The 21,901-nt window shown below is 41.9% G+C and overlaps 1 protein-coding gene across 1 annotated transcript; it reads right to left on the bottom strand.

The window, feature by feature from the left end:
* Window positions 1–680: 680 nt before the first annotated feature.
* LOC308104855 (uncharacterized protein) lies at window positions 681–21,029 on the bottom strand. Its single transcript, XM_080455428.1, has 12 exons — window positions 20,946–21,029; window positions 18,354–18,563; window positions 15,903–16,092; window positions 15,253–15,290; window positions 13,479–13,584; window positions 11,364–11,464; window positions 9,478–9,853; window positions 7,266–7,366; window positions 6,566–6,734; window positions 3,926–4,121; window positions 2,271–2,420; window positions 681–1,947 (listed from the first exon to the last, which is right to left on the bottom strand). Exons 2-12 carry the CDS (start codon window positions 18,561–18,563, stop codon window positions 1,881–1,883), a joined length of 1,704 nt encoding a protein of 567 aa, XP_080311554.1. The 5' UTR covers window positions 20,946–21,029; the 3' UTR covers window positions 681–1,880.
* Between the last annotated feature and the right edge of the window lie 872 nt (window positions 21,030–21,901).

Genomic DNA, 21,901 nt, shown 5'->3' with positions numbered 1-21,901 from the left:
TCTAAGAAACAAACCTTTACTGTGAAATACACTTGTTGGGCATACAATAAAAATATGTTGACTAGACGGATATTAATTTACTTGTTCCAGTGCGCCCCCTACAGGTCTGGTTAATGGGAAAATGCAACTGACCAGACCTGTAGGGGGCGCAGTGGTGGAAAAAGTACTCACATGTTTTACTTAAGTAAAAGTATCAATACTGCAATGTAGAAATACTCTGTTACAACTGTAAAAGTCAGGAATTAAAAATGTACTTGAGTAAAAGTACAACAGTACTGGTATCAACATGTACTTAAGGTACCAAAAGTAAAAAGTACTCATTATGCAGAATGTCCCGTTTCAAGATTTCAAATGTATAAATATTTTTTGAAAATAGCAGATCTACAAGCTCACAATGGGTCGCATCGCTACCACAACAAAACAACAAAAACCCTCAAGCAACAGAATAAACCCAGACAAAAGATGAGACGATACAAGATGCATAGATTAAACGATAACATTTTATTTATCTCAACTCTGAAGTTGAAGTTGTCTGTCTGACTGACTGACTGACTGACTGACTGACTGTCTGTCTGTCTGTCTGTTTTTTAATCACATTCAGACTGGGCTTAAAGGGATAGTTCACCCAAAACAATATTGTTTCCTTTCGATTAGTCACCCCATGAATATGTGTGTGTGTGTGTGTGTGTGTGTGTGTGTGTGTGTGTGTGTGTGTGTGTGTGTGTGTGTGTGTGTGTGTATGTGCGCACGCATCAGGTTCTTCCTACCTCTGTCTGTCTGTCTGTCTGTCTGTCTGTCTGTCTGTCTGTCTGACTGTTTTTTAATCACATTCAGACTGGGCTTAAAGGGATAGTTCACCCAAAACAATATTTTTTCCTTTTGATTAGTCACCCCATGGAGACTTGAATTCATGGATATTGTTTTTGTTTTTGTCTCATTCTACTCACTCTGTGTTCTCATTGGAGGGCTGTGGACAGTTCAGGAACCTGACTACCAGTGACATCATCGATGTATCTAAGCCAATAGAAACCTGCAACCTCTCTCTTTCCTGGACAGTCAGCATGCTGAATGAAAGAGAAGACGTTGCTCTTGCATTCATTAAAAAAAAAAGAAAATGACCAAACCTGCCTAGCTATGATGTCACTGGTAGGCAGGATCCTGAACCGCCCTCCTCTAAGACACACAGTGAGTAGACAGACATGATGACCTCTTCGCCGAAAATAGCCGATCTACAAGCTCTACAAGCTTGTAGATCGGCTATTTTCCCCCCAGAATAGGGATGCTAGGGTTCAAGTGGTTAATAAATAAATCAAAAGGTTGGTATGCATCCCGTATCTATAAAGCATTATACACAAAGATTTGGCACCACCCCCCTGCAGTACCTCTGAGGACCCCCTAGGGGTCCCGGACCCTCTGTTGAAGACCCCTGCCTTAAAGGATTTTAACGATTCTGGTTCCTTAACGATTCCCTTAAACCATTCCTATGTTTAAAAAATAAAATCCATATAATTGTGACCTTCATTGATTCAATCATACATCCAGTATTGCAATTCATATTACTGTAGTGGTTCTCTGGGTTACTAATGGACCCTTACAGGGTCTGTAACTCTGAGAGTCATGATGATGGTCCTTTAAGTAAAAAAAAATAAGTGTGAGAACCACTGGTACCAGCAGACGTGAAAGTCCACATAACAGCTCTAAAACCTGGTTCCCAAAATGTTCCTCAATGTTATTGGATCCAGTTCCTCTGGTTCAGGAACCCAACCCGACCCTATCTCCTACACCAGCCTGGACTCCAGTAGGTTCTCAGTAGGTTCTCAGTAGGTTCTCAGTAGGTTCAGGTTCTCAGTAGGTTCTCGGTAGGTTCAGGTTCTCATCCTTCAGTGAGGCGGTTTCACACATTCGTGCGTCTTCAGGCTGCGGTGGCTGGGGTACCTCCTGCCACACCTGTAGGGGGCGCCACCACGGATTAAAGCAAGGGATAATTAACCTATATACGGATAAGGTCGGATTTATAGGAGTTGAGGCCCCTGGCCTAGAGTGATTTTTGAGCCCCCCCCCCATGGCACGCATGCACGTGCACGCAGCACTTTTTTTTCAAACAATTTAATTGGGTAGGGTTACAATTTGATCATAAAAATAAATAAAAAAGTAAAAATTAAAAAAATGTAAAAAAAATATGTATTTTTTTTAAGCCCCCCCAGTTGGGGGCCCCTGGGCTGCAGCCCACCCTAGCCCAACGGTAAGTCCAGCCCTGCATATATCCATACCTGCGACAGTCGTAGCGTTTGGGCTTGGCGGGGTGTGTCTGCTGCTTGTGTTTGCTCAGCTGGTACCTCGTGGAGAAGCTGTCCCCGCACAGCTTGCACTCGAACTCCGTCTCGCTCCGCGTGTGATGCACGTCTACGTGTTTCACCAGCCTGTAGGGGGAGCACAACGTCACTACAGTGCCGCGGCGTAAAGTAACTAAGTACATTTACTCAAGTACTGTACTTTAAGTACAGTGTTGAGTTTTTTTCTTCTTTTTTAATTCCAGTTTTCAGTACTTTTACTTCTACTCCACTACATCTCAGAGGCAAATATTGTACTTTTACTCCGTTAATTACTAGTTACTTTGTAGATTTAGATTATTATTACAAAACATACATTAACCACTTCAGCCCTGTGTACATTTTGGCCTTTTAGAAATAGCAGATCGATGCGACACATTGTGAGCTTGTAGATCTGCTATTTCTAAAAGATTCTTATACATTTTGAACTTGTGAAATGGGACATTCTGCACAATGAGTCCTTAACTGATTCACTGCCAATCGCGTAGATCTACGTGAACAAAAAAAATAATATATATATATATATATATATATATTTTCCAATAAAATTCCAATTTGACCCAAAGACCAAGGAGATATGATTTTTCGAAGATCTAGACTCCTATCCACTTCCTTGTTAACTTAAAACTTAAAAATTCTGTATCTCGGCTCCTGAGTACTTTTTTTTTTTCAATGAAAAATCTCTGGCACTGGCTAAAAAAATATGAAAATACCTCTGGCAGTTAACACATTGGGTGCCAGAGGTTTATTAAAATATTATACGTTGAGTGCCAGCATTTCTTCCATCCACTTGCGTTATACATTTCGTGCTGTGAGAAGCCCCGACGCGGAAATGCATGTAAACAAAGCGTGCGTGCGAGACGGCGGAGGGTCCCGACTAACGCCTGGAACAATAATATTTCCAACGCGACCCTCCATTGCAGCGTGATCGCCGATCGAAAACGGCTCGTTTCCACCACATTAAAAAGAAATGGAGATATTAAGCTTTTAATCAAGGAGATAACATTGAAAACGCCGACCGGAAGGATTTTTGACATGGAGCCACATCCAGCCTCTTCTTCTCAGAAACTGCTTGGGTGATGTCAAAGTTTCGTTTTAGCGCCCCACGTGGCCCACATGTATAAAAATAGAATTGGGTCAAAAACGGTCCGGACCGTTTTCGGCACTTCTCGTTTGGACCCTCAAAAACGGTCCGGACCGTTTTTGGCATTCAATGTGTTAATGGTACTTTAAGTACATTTTGATGCCAATACTTTTGTACTTTTACTCAAGTAAATTTTTAATACCTAACTTAGTTGTAACAGAGTATTTATACACTGCAGTATTGATACTTTTACTTAAGTAAAACATTTGAGTACTTTTTCCACCACTGACTAAAACTAACTTAATATGAATTATTTAAAAAGAACAGAGTTTGTGTTGCAATCAGATGAAGATGTCTATGCCACGCACGCACGCACACGCACACACACACACACACACACACACACACACACACACACACACACACACACACACACACACACACACACACACACTGGTAGGAGCGAATGACACCGCTTAAAGAAATTAAATTAATTCCAGACGGCTCTTACACTTTGGCAGTGCCAAACCTCTCCTGGCAGAAGTTGCAGCTGTAGGGTTTTTCGGGGACGTGTCGGCGTGCGTGCGCCCGGTGCTTCAGAGGGTTGTCAAACGTCTTGTCACAGAACTCACAGGGGATGGTCTTACCCGTGTGGGACCAGGAGTGAGCCTTCAGGTTGCTACGGTTATGGAAGCTCTGATCGCACTCTGAGAGGGAGACCAGACAATCACTGTTTACTAATTAATTATTACTATATATTACTATAATGAACAAAAAACTCATCAAAACCAAAGTAAAACGAAGCGTAAAACACTAAACTAGCAAACTGGCTTTAAAGGAGAATTCCGGACTATTATTATATCCTAAGACGATTGGGACAGTAGAAACAATTCTATCTAACTCTGTCCTGAGTCCCACCGCAGCTAAAAACCAGACGTCCTACATCTATGCGCTAGATCTCGTATTACAATTTTTTGGGTGAAATCTGAGGTTCACATCGACAGCAAACCCTCCACAGTTTGTTGTTTGTGTTGGATGCGCCCCCTCCCTCCCTTGGTGTTGGATGCGCCCCCTCCCTCCCTTGGTGTTGGATGCGCCCCCTCCCTCCGGAAGTCTCGCAAGACGAGATTATGGCGGCCCGTTTGAGCCAAAAAGACTGTGGCCAGGTTTCTGTCCATATGAACGTCAGATCTCACAAAAAAAAAAAGAAAACAAAAAAGCTATTAACACATCGGGTGCCAAACATGGTCTGAACCGTGTTTTCACAGAGTAGCGCTTCGGTGCCGAACACGGTCTGAACTGTGTTTTCAGTCTTTTAGGTTTTTTTCACACGGGAGGGGCTGGAGCAGCTCTGGAATCACCCGTGGGTGATTCTGAGAAGGAAAGGACAGATGGATCACCGTGCCAAAAAACATGGCTCCCATCCGCTTCCGTTCTATCTCCTTCTCTAAAACCCCTATAACTCCCAAACTTTTTTGGGGAAAACGACTCATTTTGTATGGACGATCGCTGCGCCATTGTTACTCGTGTGAGAGATGTTATGGTTCCAGGTGTTAGCCAGGACCGTCGTGCAAAATGAACGCATGCTTTGTTTCACATGGACTGCACGTCGTGGAGTCTACAGTTTACACAGCGCCGCGCAGCTTAACGGTGAGATTTCTGGCACCGAACGTAAATCTGTTATTATAAAATTCTGGCACCCACTGATGTGTTAAAATACGCGATCTAGCGTATGGACCGTACGGTCAGGGTTTTAGCTGCTATGGACTCAGGATAGAGTTAGGATTTCTTTCTACTGTACTACTCGTCTTTCTACTGTACTACTACTCGTCCTATAGGATTATAATCACATCATATAAAAGGTAACAAAAAGGTAGTCCGGAATTCTCCTTTAAAAAATAAACTGACATTGAAAACATAAAAGTCAAAAAGAAATGTAAAAAGAACGACGACTGTGTGTAATAAACCAGCGGTTTTCAACCAGTGGTCCGGGGACCACCAGTGGTCCTTGAGGGGGTTCCAGGTGGTCCCCAGCTAAATGATGGAGAGTTGGTAACCAAATGGACCCTTATACTGTAGATCTTTAACTCTTGAGAGCGTAAAATGAAACCAAATGGACCCTTACGGGTCCATTTGGTTTCATTTTACGCTCTCAAGAGTTAAATTATTGTTAAACATCTGCATTACTTAATTTAAAAAAACGTTATTTTGATCAACGTGTGCCTGTTATCTCTCCTATGGAACCAACATCAATACAGCATGGATGGAATTGTGGACAAAATCGTATCTTATCCAACAATAACAAAACATTCTAAGTCTTGGATCTGAGAGTCTAAAACTCATCACATGGTGGTTCTGTGGCTCAAATGCACAATAAATAATGGGCCGTTGATATGAAAAGGGTTGAAAACAACTGTAACTAGAAAAAGTGCTCCTCGGAGCACAGGTCTCCACCAGGTTAGGTAGGTTATTGTGGCCTCCTGGTGGCGCTATAATAGGCCAATGTGAAAAGGGTGCCATTTCTTCTTGGGCCTTTCACGGCAATCGGACCTTGCATTGATGATTTGAGGCATTTTGTTCCAAAAATGTGTTTTGCTAAATTAGACCTGTTGGTGGCGCTATAACAGGCCAATGTGAAAAGGGTGGCATTTCTTCCTCAGCCTAGTGGGAATTTGCGTGTGAAATTGCACGGAAAGCGGAAGCTGCGTTCATGATTTGAGGCATTTTGTTCAAAACGAACCAATCCTGCAAATTTTGGAAGCCAACCTTAGCCAATGAGGATGGAATATGGACAATCGGACAGATCCGTGTTGATCACATGACTATAGAGATACTGTGTACCGATTTGCATGACATTTGGATAAAATCTGTAGGAGTAAAAGGGTTTTGCACAAATCGGCCTCCTGGTGGCGCTATAACAGGCCCATGTGAAAAATTTGGGGCAGAGGTTCTGAATTGGCATCCAGGGAGTGTGTGTGCACAGTTTTGGAGCGACCGGGCCAACGGTGCCTGAGATTAGCTGTTCACAGACAGATGGACGGACGGACACACAAACGGACGGACGGACGGACAGGGGGTAAAACATACTCTCTCGCCATGCCTTTCGGCCTGGCGGAGACAATAAACAGATGGTGAACATCAGATAGATTACGTTTGCACTTGAAGGGCTTGGTGTGGACGGCCATGTGGGTCTTCAGGGAGTAGGCGTTGCGGAGCTTCTTGTCACAGAGGTCACAAGGCAGCGGCGTGTAGGCCTTGTGCACCCTGAGGTGACCCCGCAGGATGATGGCGCTGGTGAAGGCCTTGGGGCAGTGAGGGCACTGAGGACACACCCGGGACAGAGAAGAGTTATTAGAGTTCAGGTTTCTTTGGGCTGTTCAAAAAATAGGGTTAGGGTTTATTTTTTCAAAACTTTGCGAAAAGTCGTACAAATCTTTGAATTATATCTATATCTCTTTTTTTTTCTTTAACTCAAATCTTCTGGGGGGGTCCCTGGAACAACATATTTTGAGATGGGGGTCCGTGGACAAATACATTTTGGGGGTCCTTGACATGAAAAGGTTGTGTGGACAGTTCAGAAAGTCTCCCCACTGTCATCGTTAGGCAGGTAACACGATTTCAACCGTAATTATTATTTTGTTACTAGTATTAACGCAAGAGCAATGTCTTTGTTTCCATGCTCTTGCAATACTAAAGAAAATAAAGATAATAGGCGTTGGAACTCTTGTTTGAAATGACCAAACCTGGTTGGCAGGTTTCTGAAAAGAAACTGTCATAACTATATATACAGTATAACACAGACCTTGAAGGGCGTGACGCCCATGTGTTTCATTCATAACTATAACACAGACCTTGAAGGGCGTGACCCCCATGTGCTTCATCTTGTGGTGCTTCAGAGTGTAGGTGTTTGTGAAGCCTTTCCCACACTGGTCACAGCTGTACGCCTTCTCCCCTGTGTGGGAAAAAAACAGCAAGAATCTAATAACTCATTGAGTGCAAGAATTATCTCTGTCTGTGTGGTCCCAGTGCCAGAGATGTTTCAATTTATCTTAGATTTTCAAGTATTCACAGAATATGTATCTCCAGTATGATGGATCCCCTGGTGGCTGCTAATCACTGAGGGTTGCACTGTGTGGTTTCACAAATGTCAACGAGGTCATTGCGACCTTGTTGACATTAAATGTCTGATGTCTGGGACAAAAATACATAGTAAAAAAAAAGTGCTCAGGAGATACAGCCTTTTTCAGTAATAAGTTAAAGGGGCCACACCATGAATTTCATTTTTCTTTTGGGAGGGGGGGTATTTTTTGGGCTCCCCAGTGTCTCTTGTACCCCAAAAAATATTTTTTTTTAACATTCAGTCATTCATTCTCATTTCAGAGATTTTCAGAATGGGCGTGTCTGAACAGGTCATTTCAGAATGGCAATGCAAGTGACATCACTTGCATTGCCATTGCATTGATGCTGGCCAGACAGAATTGCTCAGTAGCCCCCCCCCTGCCCAAGAGGACGTTTTGGTATTGCAGCTGAAAGTGCTGTATAAGCCAGAGACAATTGACTTGGGATGAGTATATCTGAGTGATGATTTAGGCTCAAACCTTTTGAAAAAGGTTTGAGGGACATACACCATATGATATTAAATATCAAATCTATTTTTTAAATTCATGGTGTAGATCCTTTAAACAAGGAGTGAATGGAGCAGCAAATCTTCAGATAATGATATCTTGGGTTCTGAACAAAAACACGTCAAACACGTCATTGGCACGTTGCGCCATTGCGGTAAAACACATGAAACACTCAATCAATGGCACTCAATGAGTTAAATCATTCATGTTAGTCAAAGGACCACTTCATTTGACCTCTTGTTCATTTGACCTCTTGTTCATTTGACCTCTTCACTTTAATTGTTTACTTAAGTAAAAGTATCAATACTGCAATGTAGAAACACTCTGTTACAAGTCAAAGTTCGGAATTAAGAATTTACTTGAGTAAAAGTACAAAAGTATTGGTATCAAAATATACTTATTATTAGTATTAGAAGATGCTTTCTAATGCTGGTCTCCTCACGAGTTGACTCAAATCAGCTGTTCTGTGCGCACATGTAGGCGCACACACGTGCTGCTCGCGCATGCACGTGTGTGCGCGCACGCTTTGACGTGACGTCAATAAAAAACTGTTCCCCTGAAAAGAATATGTGTGTGTGTGTGTGTGTATGTGCGCACGCATCAGGTTCTTCCTACCTCTGTCTGTCTGTCTGTCTGTCTGTCTGTCTGTCTGTCTGTCTGTCTGTCTGTCTGTCTGTCTGTCTGTCTGTCTGTCTGTCTGTCTGTCTGTCTGTCTGTCTGTCTGTCTGTCTGTCTGTGTGTGTGTGTGTGTGTGTGTCTGTCTGTCTGTCTGTCTGTCTGTCTGTCTGTCTGTCTGTCTGTCTGTCTGTCTGTCTGTGTGTGTCTGTGTGTGTGTGTGTGTGTGTGTGTCTGTCTGTCTGTCTGTCTGTCTGTCTGTCTGTCTGTCTGTCTGTCTGTGTCTCTGTGTGTGTGTGTGTGTGTGTGTGTGTGTGTGTGTGTGTGTGTGTGTGTGTGTGTGTGTGTGTGTGTGTGTGTGTGTGTCTGTCTGTCTGTCTGTGTGTCTGTGTCTCTGTGTGTGTGTCTGTCTGTCTGTCTGTCTGTGTGTCTGTGTCTCTGTGTGTGTGTCTGTCTGTCTGTCTGTCTGTCTGTCTGTCTGTGTCTCTGTGTGTGTGTGTGTGTGTGTGTGTGTGTGTGTGTGTGTGTGTGTGTGTGTGTGTGTGTGTGTGTGTGTGTGTGTCTGTCTGTCTGTCTGTCTGTGTGTCTGTGTGTCTGTCTGTCTGTCTGTCTGTCTGTCTGTCTGTCTGTCTGTCTGTCTGTCTGTGTGTGTGTGTCTGTGTGTGTGTGTGTGTGTGTGTGTGTCTGTCTGTCTGTCTGTCTGTCTGTCTGTCTGTCTGTCTGTCTGTCTGTCTGTGTCTGTGTGTGTGTGTGTGTGTGTGTGTGTGTGCGCGTGCGCGCGCGCGCGTGTGTGTGCGTGTGTGTGCATCAGGTCCTTCCTTACCGCTGTGCGTGCGCACGTGTCTGGCCAGGTTCTTCTTGGCGCTGAAGGTCTTCCCACACACGGTGCAGGGGTAAGGCTTCAGGCGGGTGTGCACGGCGCCGTGGTGCCGCAGCGCGTCCGCCGCGGCGAAGCGCATGCCGCAGTGCGTGCACGGGTAGGGCTTCTCGCCCGTGTGCGTGCGCACGTGCCTCCGCAGCCCGCCGCGCTGGGCGAAGCGCTTGTCGCAGACGCCGCAGACGAAGGGCTTCTCTCCCGTGTGGATGCGCAGGTGCAGACGCAGACCCTCCGCCTTGGACAGGCTCTTCCCACAGTGAGGACACAGGAAGTGCTTCTTACGGCCCGACAGGATGTCCGCCACGCTGGGAGGACCGGAGGCCTGGAGGGAGGAAAGGGTTCACAGTAGGTTTAACAACATCTACATTGAAAAAGACATTGGAGCTTTAACTTGATTGATTGATTGATTGACATTTTTATTAGGCAAAAAGAATGTAAAACAACACAGTTACATTTATAATACTTTTGTCTAAAAGGTCCGACCAAAAAAGTCCTTGCGGACTTGTTTCTGTTGGGGTTCTTGGTATTCATTTCATAGACATATATGGTAGCAACCAAACAGTTCAAAAATCAACATAAAAATACAGAGAATAAATACCACTTTGTACAAAAAAAAGCATGGAAAAAAATAAAATAATAATAAAATAAAAAAACGAGGCTTCAAAAGGAAAAGTTCACCCAAAAAAATGATTTTTGTTTTTGTCGCATTACTGAGCCAATAATCTGATGACCGGGTCATCGGTCAGTAGGAGACTCTTTGAGTCTCCGGTCATCAAGTTATTGACGCAGGAATGTGACAATAACAGAACAAATCTCCATGAATTCATTGGTAGAAAATAAGTCATGTTTTGGGTGAACTACTCCTTTAACTTCTAAATCAGACTTAGCATGGACTAAAGCAAAATAAAATCTCACGACTGACAATGTTTAAACTAATGTGTGACCCCCCCCCCCCACCCCACACTAGCACTGATTCCTAAACAATTAACACAAAATGTGAAGTTATTATTTCAGTAACATTGTTCCTGCTGTTCTACATACTGTCAACCAGGTGAAGAAATCACAGACTGAGACTTTAACTTTAGCTTTTATATGAAGCATCTGAGACTATTAAGATCTTATGGAAGATGCTTCTTAACATATTTCTAGTTTGACCACTTCGAATGCTCTAATCTTAGAATAATTACCGAAAATAGCCGATCTACAAGCTCTCAATGCGGACACATTGAGAGCTTGTAGATCAGCTATTTTCGCAGCGCAGCATGCTTCCATAGAAGACATGCTGCTGGCTTCTATGGAATCATACATGACTGACATCAGTGGCGGTGACTGAGAACTTTAACCCATGTAATTAACTAAAACCAAATCTATTTTAAAAAACTATTTTGAAAAAGACTTGAGATTTGAGTTTTAACGTAAATTAAAAATAGAAACGTGGCTTTATCATTTAGTTTTACCATCTGAAACCGTTTACAAAGCTGTTACTGAAACAATAACTCAAATCATATTTAAGCTGCAGCAGTTTTTTTAGCTCCGTTGTCAAAACTTTTCAAATAGCGAAAATAGCCGATCTACAAGCTACAAGCCGTGGCCTGCTGTGAGCTTGTAGATCTGCTATTTTATTCGTGGATCTTTTCTTTTCTTTTTTTTAAGCTTGCCTCTAACTACTCTGTATTACAATAATACAAAATAACTGAAACTAACACTTGTAAAAACTAAACAAAATGTTTTAAAACATAACATGCGAAACGAATGTAAACTAAACAGAAATTCAAAAACAAAAATCTTTTAAAATAAAACTAGGTAAAAAAGCTGTAAGTTATTCTAATAACCTTGTTCTGTGTCTGGCGACTGCTGAGGTCCAGGGCGCGGGACACGCCCCCCTGGGAGGAGGGGGCGGGGTCTAACGAGGCCTCTGCTTCAGCTGCGGCTCCTGGAGAGAATGATCGATTGATTGATTGAATACTTTATTAACAAGATTATTAACAGTACAGCTAATCAGTGGTGGAAAGTAACTAAGTACATTTACGTAAGTACTGTACTTAAAGGTAGGGTAAGTGATATTTTTGGGTTAAAACAAAAAGTATTTTTTTTAAAGGTTAAAGCACTATATTCTGATAGTAATCATTGCTATAGAGTGTTTGTTCAGTAACAGGAGTCTCTCCGTCTCTCCAGCTCTTTAATAAACAGAAAATACATTTTTTGGTAGGTGTCAAAATCTCAGCCAATCAGGAGAAAGTACCCATTTTTAAGCTTCATTTTTATAGTGTTCCAGTTCAAATTTTGCCTGCTCATTTCTTAGTGTCATCACTTCCAATTTCACTTGTTTAATCTATATCCTGATTGATTTCTCTATCCTGATTGGATAAAATTGGAAATGAAACTGAAACTGACACGAAAATGAATTTTCTGTTTTATGAAGAGCTGGAGAGACATGGAGACTCCTTATATGGACAGGACACTCTATAGTAACGAGCACTGTCAGAACATAGACCCATTTTGCAATTATTTGAATAATTGCAAATCACTTACCCTACCTTTAACTCTATAACTGCCAAAGACGTTTATTAACGTCTTTGGGCCTTCAGCTATTGCCTGCCAAAGACGTTAAAAAACGTCTTAAAAAAAAAAAAAAAAAAAAAAAATTTTCAAAAAAAAAAATTTTCTAAAAAGATTCTCTAATTATTTAAGATTGACACCTTTTCGATATTCCAAACGAATAAGGAGATAACAATTCCCAAAGATTTGCTGCTCCATTCACTTCAATGTTAAAATTGAAACGGACAAACAATTCACAATGTTTTTTGGTTTGAAACTACTGGTTTTGAGCTATTTTCAAACATCAAACAACACATGACAACAAGGTCAAATTGACCTCGTTGACATTTGTGAAACCACACCTGAATCTCATCTGTGATTAGAAATTATCTGGGATCAATCATACTGGAGAAAAATATTCTGTGGCTATGCGAAAAGGTACCAAAATCGGTCAAAACCCTGGCAGAGGCTACAGACTTTTTGAAAAAACTCTGGCAGGGTAAGAGTTAAGTACAATTTTGAGGTATTTGTACTTTACTTGAGTATTTCCAATTTCCAATACTTTTACTTCTACTCCACTCATCTCAGAGGCAAATATTGTACTTTTACTCCACTACAATTATTTGAAAACTTTAGTTACTAGTTACTCTTCAGATATAAATTATGATATTATGAAATATACATTAACCACTTTAAACCTATTTTATACCTAGGATATTTGAAAATAGCAGATCTACAAGCTCACAACGCGTCGCATCGCGACGTGTTGTGAGCTTGTAGATCTGCTATTTTCAAATATTTTAATACTTTTACTTTTGGTACTTTAAATACATTTTGATGCTAATACTTTTGTACTTTTACTCAAGTACATTTTGAATTTTGGCTATTTCTATATTGCAGTATTGGTACTTTTACTTAGGTAAGGAATTTGAGTACTTTTTTCACCACTGAGTACAGGTAATTCAGTCAAAGATTATGCTAAATGGATAACACACAAAAGGCCACCAGGGGGCGTGTTTCCATTATAACTATTATCAGTGGCGGAAAAAGTACTCAGATATTTTACTTAGGTAAAAGTAGCAATACCAAAATATAAAAATACTCGGTTACAAGTAAAAGGCCTGTGTTCAAAATATTACTTGAGTAAAAGTGCCAAAGTATTGGCATCAGAATACTTCAAGTACTAAAAGTGAAAGTACTCAAATGTTTGAAAATAGCAGATCTACAAGCTCACAACGGGTCGCGTCGCGATTGATTTAGAAGTAAAAGTATTGAAAATCGTAAATGCTCCAGTAAAGTAAAAAATAATACATCAGAATTGTACTTAGGTACAGTACTTGAGTAAATGTACTTAGTTACTTTACACCACTGACTATGTATCATTCTTATTACCATTGCTTTGTACTCACTGGTGGCGATGGCTTCCAGGTCGATGTCCCCGTGTTCGTCTTTGAGGCTGACGGCCAATACAAACCCAGCGTCTACTTCTTCGGCCACGCCCTCCTCGTCAATAATCTGACAGCAGATCAACATTAAAAAGACTTTAATTAATCAATTAGACCGACGGGCCGATATCAACACCACCCGTTATGAGGATGTTTACTATGTAACACAGTGATGCTCATAGGCCTGACCTGATTGGTTTTTAGCCTTTTAACTTCTTTGCTCCTAAATAAAGTTGTTTATTTTGTTTTGTAAAGCGACCTAGGTTACTAAGAAAAGTGCTATATAAGTCTGTATTATTATTTTTATTATCATTATTATTATCATTATATTATTATCATCATCATCATCATCATCATTATTACTACTATATTAAAGAGGTGGTGCCATGGTTTTGCACTTTTTCTGTTTTTCATGTGTCTATGAGGTTGATAGAACTTCATTAAGCCCCCTGGTGGTGTTTTTATGGTGTTTTATGTCTTCTCTGACTATTTTGAGTTTCTTCCTGGAGGCTGAAACCTTGAGGGTCAAACGTGCCAATAGAAAAACAGCGCTTTAATGACACAGTAAAAATATACCCTCCCCCTCATCATCATAACACAACAGGTGTGGGCATGAGGAGGAGGAGGGACTAGGACAGGTGGGTGGTGCTAAGGTGGTGGAGGAGGTGCTAAGGTGAGAACCAGGTATTAGTGATGAGCGGGTCGACCCGTAACCCGCGGGACCCGCGGGTCAACCCGCGGCGCGGGTAGGTCGAGTCAGGATTTCAGAGAAAATTATGCGGGCTGAGGGTGAGCGGGTCAGCCGCTCTCCACGAAAAAAAAAAAAAAAAACCCTATTTTGACCAACATGCTTGTTTATTCAGCCCATGACAATGTTGTGCTACTGTAGACATTTAAAGGAACTTTGGGTACTTAAAAGAGCGCTATATAATATATATATATATTCCCACCGCGGGTCGCGGGGCGGGTTGAGCCATAGATTTATATATGGGTTCGCGGGGCGGGTTGAGGCGGGTCGCGTTCCGTCGCGGGTTGGGGCGGGGCGGGTCATGAAAAAACCCGACCCGCACATCACTACCAGGTATACTTAATGAACTGGAGGCGTGTCCACATAAAAACATAATTTTAACACTTTCTGTACACTTTTTGAAAAAAAAAACGTCCTCCTTGTACAACCATAATACCTGATGATTATGTTTTAGGGGGGGGGGGGGGATCACTGAAAATCATGTCTTTAATATTATTATGGGTCACACTTTTTAGTATAACACCCAGAGCTGAAAAAAGTTAATGTCTGTGCCGTGTACAGTCCCCGAAATCAATTGTAAATAGCACCATATTTAAATGCCACCAAAGTATTTAATTTGCAATGACTTTATTTCAATTCACTGTATTTTGGTGCCATTTACTTTATATAGCCTACTGTTCTATGTTCGCATACATTTATTTTGCAGATATTAAAGTTGATTTAAAAATTAAAGTTGATTTTAAAGTCAGATTTAAAATTGTGTTTATTTCTTTCAGATACATTTTCTACATTAATATAACTAATTTATTATGACTATATGAGATCAAACATAAGTTAAACGCTGCACTTGGTTAAGAATGACACGTTTTATTAGGACTCATTGAATGTCCCTGGGACCCACATCTAAAAGACCACCCTTGGGTGCCAGGACCCATTACATTGAAAACCTATCAACATCACTGTATACTGTATATAGATATCATCTCTCACCTCTTGTATGGGACTTCTTCCATAGCAGTGTTCATCCTCTGTGACACACAAGCATCATCACACTACAGATTAGAATGCAACACAAATCATTTGGAAACAACAGACTGGATATCGCCTGTGATTTTGGATATGGTACTATTCAGCGGCGGACTGGCCATTTGGCGTACCGGGCATTGGTGGGCCGCTGGGCCCACCGGGCATATTTTCGCTCCCGTTTTAGGATTATTACGGTCATTTTAGGGTCGCGTGGCCCAATTATTAGTTACGTTAATGTTTGGGCTGAGATGCTTTCCAGCAGGGGCCTCAGTGCGGCTGCAGAGTTCATGTGCTGGGCTGAAACAGTGAAACGCTCCCCCCCCCCCCCCCCGTTGACAAAACGGCCCGGGGAGTGGTGGGCCGGTCCGAACCAAAATGCCAGGGCTGAATTTTGGTCCCAGTCCGGCCCTGGTACTATTGTGACATGGCATAAGTGTTCTTTTCCTGGTCTAATCTTATTGGTACTCTGTATTGGCGAGTACACAAAATTAAGTACTTGTACTCGGCCTAATTTTTTTTTTCAATCATTTGTCACTCAGCGTGTCTAGGCCTGATTTGTTTTTAAATCATTTGTCACTCAGCATAATGATCATGTGGTAAACACTGTGACTCACCCACGCTGCCTCCAGACAGGATGTGGAGGACGCTGGTCTGAGGTCTCTTCCTCTTGCCTTTGGAGTCTTTGAAGAGCTTCTCCTCAAAGTCCATGAGGACCTTCACGTCTTCCACCATGTTCTGCAGCTTCCCCAAGGCCTCGTTCCCCAGGGTCTCCATGGTGGAGGCAAACAGACGCTGGAAACGCAGCTGGAAAACACAAAACGTAATTAAACTAGAAAAAGCGGCAAAATTGCGTGTGAAATTGCACGGCAATCGCACACTGCGTTCATGATTTGAGGCATTTTGTTCAAAACGGACCTATCCTGCAAACTTTGTAAGCCAATGTTAGCCAATTAAGATGGAATATGAAATATCGGACACATCCGTCTTGATGACATGACTATAGAGAAACTGTGTACCGATTTGCGTGATTTTTGGACAGAATCTGAAGGAGTAAGAGCAAAAAAGTCGGCGCAGGCGGGCGGGGACACACATTGGTGAAGCAATAGGAAGCGGCGCAGGAATCCCTGCGCCTGGGTTTGGATCCGCCCTTCAAGACCATCGATTGGGCTCGTTCTTTCAATCTAACCTTAGGCAATGAGGATGGAATATGGGAAATGGGACAGATCCGTGTTGATCACATGACTATAGAGATACTGTGTAATGATTTGCGTGACGTTTGGATAAAATCTGTAGGAGTAATATAAAAAAATCACACCCAGTGTGAAGTGGGCGGTGTGGTCACAGTGGTCATCACAGTGATGGAAGTTCACTTAAAGAAAAGTAATATTGAGCAACCATTGTACAGCCCTAACTTTAAAAAAAACATAAATGTGTTTTTTTTAAGTGCATAGTCCTATTTATAGGGCTATGCACATGTGTCATGTTTCACTAGCCAATCACAGTCCTGAATAGACTGTGATTGGCCAATCACGGTGCAGGGTTAGGGGGGTACACTGGTGGCCAATCACAGCGCAGGGTTGGGGGGGTGCAATTTCCAAACCTCACATATAGGGGCGGTTTCACCGACCAAAAATCACACCCAGTGTGAAGTGTTTTTTTGAAGTGCATAGTCCTATTTATAGGTTATTAATTTCATCATGTGTCTCGCTAGCCAATCACAGTGCTGAATAGTCAGCCAATCACAGTACAGCTAGGGGTGTACTAATGTAGGGGTGTACTAATGTATGAGCCAATCACAGTACAGCGAAGGGTGTACTAATGAGGTGTCCCAACCCCACTTAAAGGGGCGGCTACAGCGTCCCAAAAAATAAGGGTTTTGCACAAATTGGCCTGCTGGTGGCGCTCTAACAGGCCCATGTGAAAAATGTGGGGCAGAGTTTCTGAATTGGTATCCAGGGAGTGTGTGTGCACAGTTTCGCAGCGACCAGGCCAACGGTGCCGGAGATTAGCCACTCGCAGACAGATGGACACACGGACGGACAGGGGGTAAAACATACTCTCTCGCCATGCCTTCGGCCTGCCGGAGACAATAAATCTAATCATGTGCATCTCAGGATCCACATGGGGAGGGGTGTGGCTCCAAAGTGGATCTAGTTCATTGGTTCTCAAACATCTTCATTTCGAGGACCCCCAAATCAGGGGCGTAGCTACAGGTGGGCCTGGGCCCATCCAAACAAATAGCGTCTTTTTATTTTCCTACTATTATACTACTTACTATTATCTACTAAACTCACCTATTTCTTTCTATAATAATGACCTGCTCCCCATTGATAATCCCGCTTAATACACGGTAACACGGCTACAAAAAACAACGGGAAGTGATGATAAAATAGAATCAGTATTCGGTTACTGTATCGTCTATTTCTCGCTACAATATATATGATATGAGCGAGGTGCTCTGAGTCTTTGATTAGACAGAGGTCTGCTATTGAGCTCAGCAGTTATTATTCAAAAATAACACACCAATGAGAATCGAGCATTCAACCAAGCCATGTACTAATATAGATTAACTCATTCACTGCCAAAAACGACTTATGGCGATTTTTAGGGGGGGAGGGGTTTAGGGGGGGGGGGGGGGGGTTTGCACTCCGCAGCCTGTGAATGATCCAAGCACCACCGAAGAAGAGTACACCCAGAAATCACGTGATCACAATAAAAACTGTCTAGGCACCTTTCATGTTAAAGGATTTATAAAAGACACATTTTCTCGGCTTTCTGTTGTTTTTCTGCTGTTTTTAAAAAAAACAGCAGATAGTCACATTCAAACGGCCAGTCTGCCATAGCTCTGGAATGGAGGATCGCGACTGGACAATTTTTTCCCCTCTACCACGGCACCCCCGTGTGTGTAATGAGCCGATCTCCGTGAGGACGGCGGTGACAGAGAATATTCCATGATTTTTCAAAGGTTCAGTAAAATCGCTGTTTTCGCTGGCAAGAGGACCGGAGACGGATGAATGAATTAATGAATTCCTGGAAGTCAAAGAGTTCAAAACACATGGAAGTACCATAGCCTTCTTCACGTCGGGGTCCCGGCCCGGCTCAGTGTTGATGACTCCGCCCTCTCTGGTGTTGGCCCCTCCCTCTCTGGACAGGTGGAGGTGGAAGACGAACACGGTGCTGTCCTCCACCAGTTTACCCAGTTCAGCCACCGCCGCGTGGACCAGAGTCTCCATCACACTGGCCATCTGGGTCTGGAGAGCTGGGAAACTGGACATCTGAAACATAATATACATTATTATTATTATTATTACATTTATTACATCACACTGTGTCTGGAGAGCTGGGAAACTGGACATCTGAAACATAATATACATTATTATTATTATTATTACATTTATTACATCACACTGTGTCTGGAGAGCTGGGAAACTAGACATCTGAAACATAATATACATCTTACTATCTTATCTTATCTTACTATCTTACTATCTTACTACTTCTTACTACTATATAATTGACAAACGCTCCGAAGTTCGACAGCGATTCGCAAGCACAGGATCACTCCACATGCCTCCAAGACCCGTCACAGACTGTTGATCAGAGCTCTGGCTATGTTTTAGGCATCTTATCCCACCTCCATCAGTGATCAGACTGTCGGCTTGATTGATTATCTGATTCGCCTATCAGACCCTCAGCCTGATCTGGCAGGTTGCCATAGCAACCAGATACAGGAAGTCTGAACTCTTTATCACATGACCGAGGTTGGGAGGTTGGGACTAGAGGTTAGGGCCGCAAAGCAAAGCGGGGAGGGAGGAGAGGAGAGGAGCCGAGAGGAGAGGAGAGGAGAGGAGAGGAGAGGAGAGGAGAGGAGAGGAGAAGAGAGGCCAGAGAGGCTGGACTTCGCATGACGTGTGTGCAGAGCTATAATTAGGCCAGGTCGCCGTCATGGTTCATAAATATCTCTTACAGAGCCATGCCACGGATATACAATATAAGGTTACAATATAAGGTTGGGGCCTAAATGTGAAAGCCGCGAAGCATCTCCTCACATCCGCCTTTGGCGTTTTGGGTCTCTTGACCTGTATTTGTTAAACTAGATGTGAGGGCCGCCCTGAAGCATCTCCTCACACGTATACATTATTATTATTATTATTATTACATTTATTAGTTACATCACACTGTGTCTGGAGAGCTGGGAAACTGGACATCTGAAACGTAATTACACATTATTATTATTATTATTACATTTATTACATCACACTGTGGACATCTGGGTCTGGACATGACTCTGAAACTCATTAACACATTGACTGACAGAATGAAAACAAAACACGTTTTTCGTCCCCTTGCCAGCAAAACGAGCTATTTTATTTTACCTTTGAAAATTCATGGAATATTCTCTGTGACCGCCGTCCCCACGGAGATCAGATGTGTGCAAATCTTTGAATATATATATATATATATTTATTTTTAACTCAAATCTTTGCTTCTGGGGGGGGGGCCTCTGGAATACATATTTTGAGATGGGGGTCCGCAGCCAAATACATATAATTTTGGGGGTCCTTGATATGAGAAAGTTTGAGAACCACTGATATAGAAACATACGCTTTTTTTTGTTTTTTTTTAACTGTAAGGATTTAAAAGACATTTGTATAATCGGCCTCAGGTCTTAATGGGTTAATAAAACAAATTATAAAGTACATTTACTCCATGGAAAATTGGACATATTACTCTATCCCAACATCCATCTGGGTCTGAAGAGCTGGACAACTGGAATATGATTAGTCTGCCTGGCTGACTGAAGTGCTGGACAAACTCAAGTGAGTGAGTGAGTGAGTGAGTGAGTGAGTGAGTGAGTGAGTGTGTGTGTGTGTGAGTGTGTGTGTGTGTGTGTGAGGCAAACATTTTACTTTTACTCCACTACAATTATTTGAAAACTTTAGTTACTAGTTACTTTTCAGATATAAATTATGATATAATGAAACATACATTAACCACTTAAGCCCTATTTTATACCTAGGCTATTTGAAAATAGCAGATCTACAAGCTCACAACGTGTCGCATCGCGACGCGTTGTAAACTTGTAGATCGGCTATTTTCAACAAACATTTTACTACTTTTATTTTTGGTACTTTAAGTACATTTTCATACCAATACTTTTGTACTTTTATTTATGTAAAATTTGAATTCCAGACTATTACTTGTAACAGAGTACTTCTACATTGCAGTATTGATACTTTTACTTAAGTAAAACATTTGAGTACTTTTTCCACCACTGCAAGCTAGTATCTAAATATTCAAACATCATCATTAAGGGTTACAATACATTTACAAACATACAGTTACGTTGTGAGCTTGATCTGCTATTTTCAAATATTTAATACTTTTACTTTTGGTACTTTATGTACATTTTGATGCCAATACTTTTGTACTTTTACTCAAGTAAATTTTTAATTCTGCACTTTTACTTGTAACAGAGTATTTTTGTATTGCAGTATTGGTACTTTTACTTAAGTAGAGCATTTGAGTACTTTTCCCACCACTGCTTAAGCCGCTCTAAAGGAGCACTGCCTACATTTAGCTGTAATGCAGTACTGGCCCCTGTATGTCTACAGTCTAAAGCCTATTTCACCGGAAATGCGTGTTTAGTTTCTTACCGTTAAAGGAAGACACCGTGCCGTTCAGCTCATCTGTTATGAACGTCTCAAACAAAGCCTTAATAACGTTACTTTATGTTTAATAAAACAGGATTATGAACGTAAACATGGAGAGAAACGACGACGACATCCAGACGCGCACCAGCGTTTGAGGCACCCGGAAGTACCTCTACTTCCTGGACCGGGAGCCAATAGAGCATGCGCACTAGCGTTTCGGACGATAGAAGCATGCGCAGTAGCGTTTTAAATGTGGAAGCGTTGCGATCCTAGATTTGACCACCAGGGGACGGCAGCGTCACCGTTGGTTCTACCGCAGTTCTGGGGGCTCGCATCCATGATGCAACATTCATACGTCACTTCCGCGTGGCCAAAGGAGTACATTGAAGAAGGAGCGGTGACGTACGTCACGTTCTCCCGACGTTCTCTATCTATTCTACAAGCTTGGCTATTTGTGCAAATTGTTCACCTGGTTATTTTTTTCTTTTAAAAAAGGAACATTTCAAACAAAATAATAATAATAATAATAATAATAATAATAATAATAATAATAATAATAATAATAATAATAATAATAATAATAATTCCCCCTAGACCACACGGGACACCCGGGTTCGAATCCTGGGTGTTACATATTGGGCACGTTCTCGATTGGGTGCGCAATCTCTCATTTTTTGATGTGCTCATAACATTATTATATATTATATATTATATATATATATTAGAGTATTTAACCACTTAAGTCCCATTATGGGTAACAGTAGTCCCTCAGGGCTCAGTACTAGTGTATTTTCTGTTTTCTGTTATTGTGGGGAAAGCTTTCACTGAAAATAGCCGATCGACAAGCTCACACTTTTTTTCTCTGAAGATTTGCACCTATAATGACATAAAGCCCGAAATAGGGAGGCAAGGCTGAAAGTGGCTAAATGGGACCAATGGTTCTCAACCTGTGGGTCAGG

Source organism: Gymnoscopelus braueri (assembly GCF_963280865.1).
Source record: "Gymnoscopelus braueri genome assembly, chromosome: 17".
Classification (NCBI taxonomy): domain Eukaryota; kingdom Metazoa; phylum Chordata; class Actinopteri; order Myctophiformes; family Myctophidae; genus Gymnoscopelus; species Gymnoscopelus braueri.
Note: the sequence above shows the minus strand (reverse complement) of the source record. Positions and strands in the feature narration are given on the sequence as shown.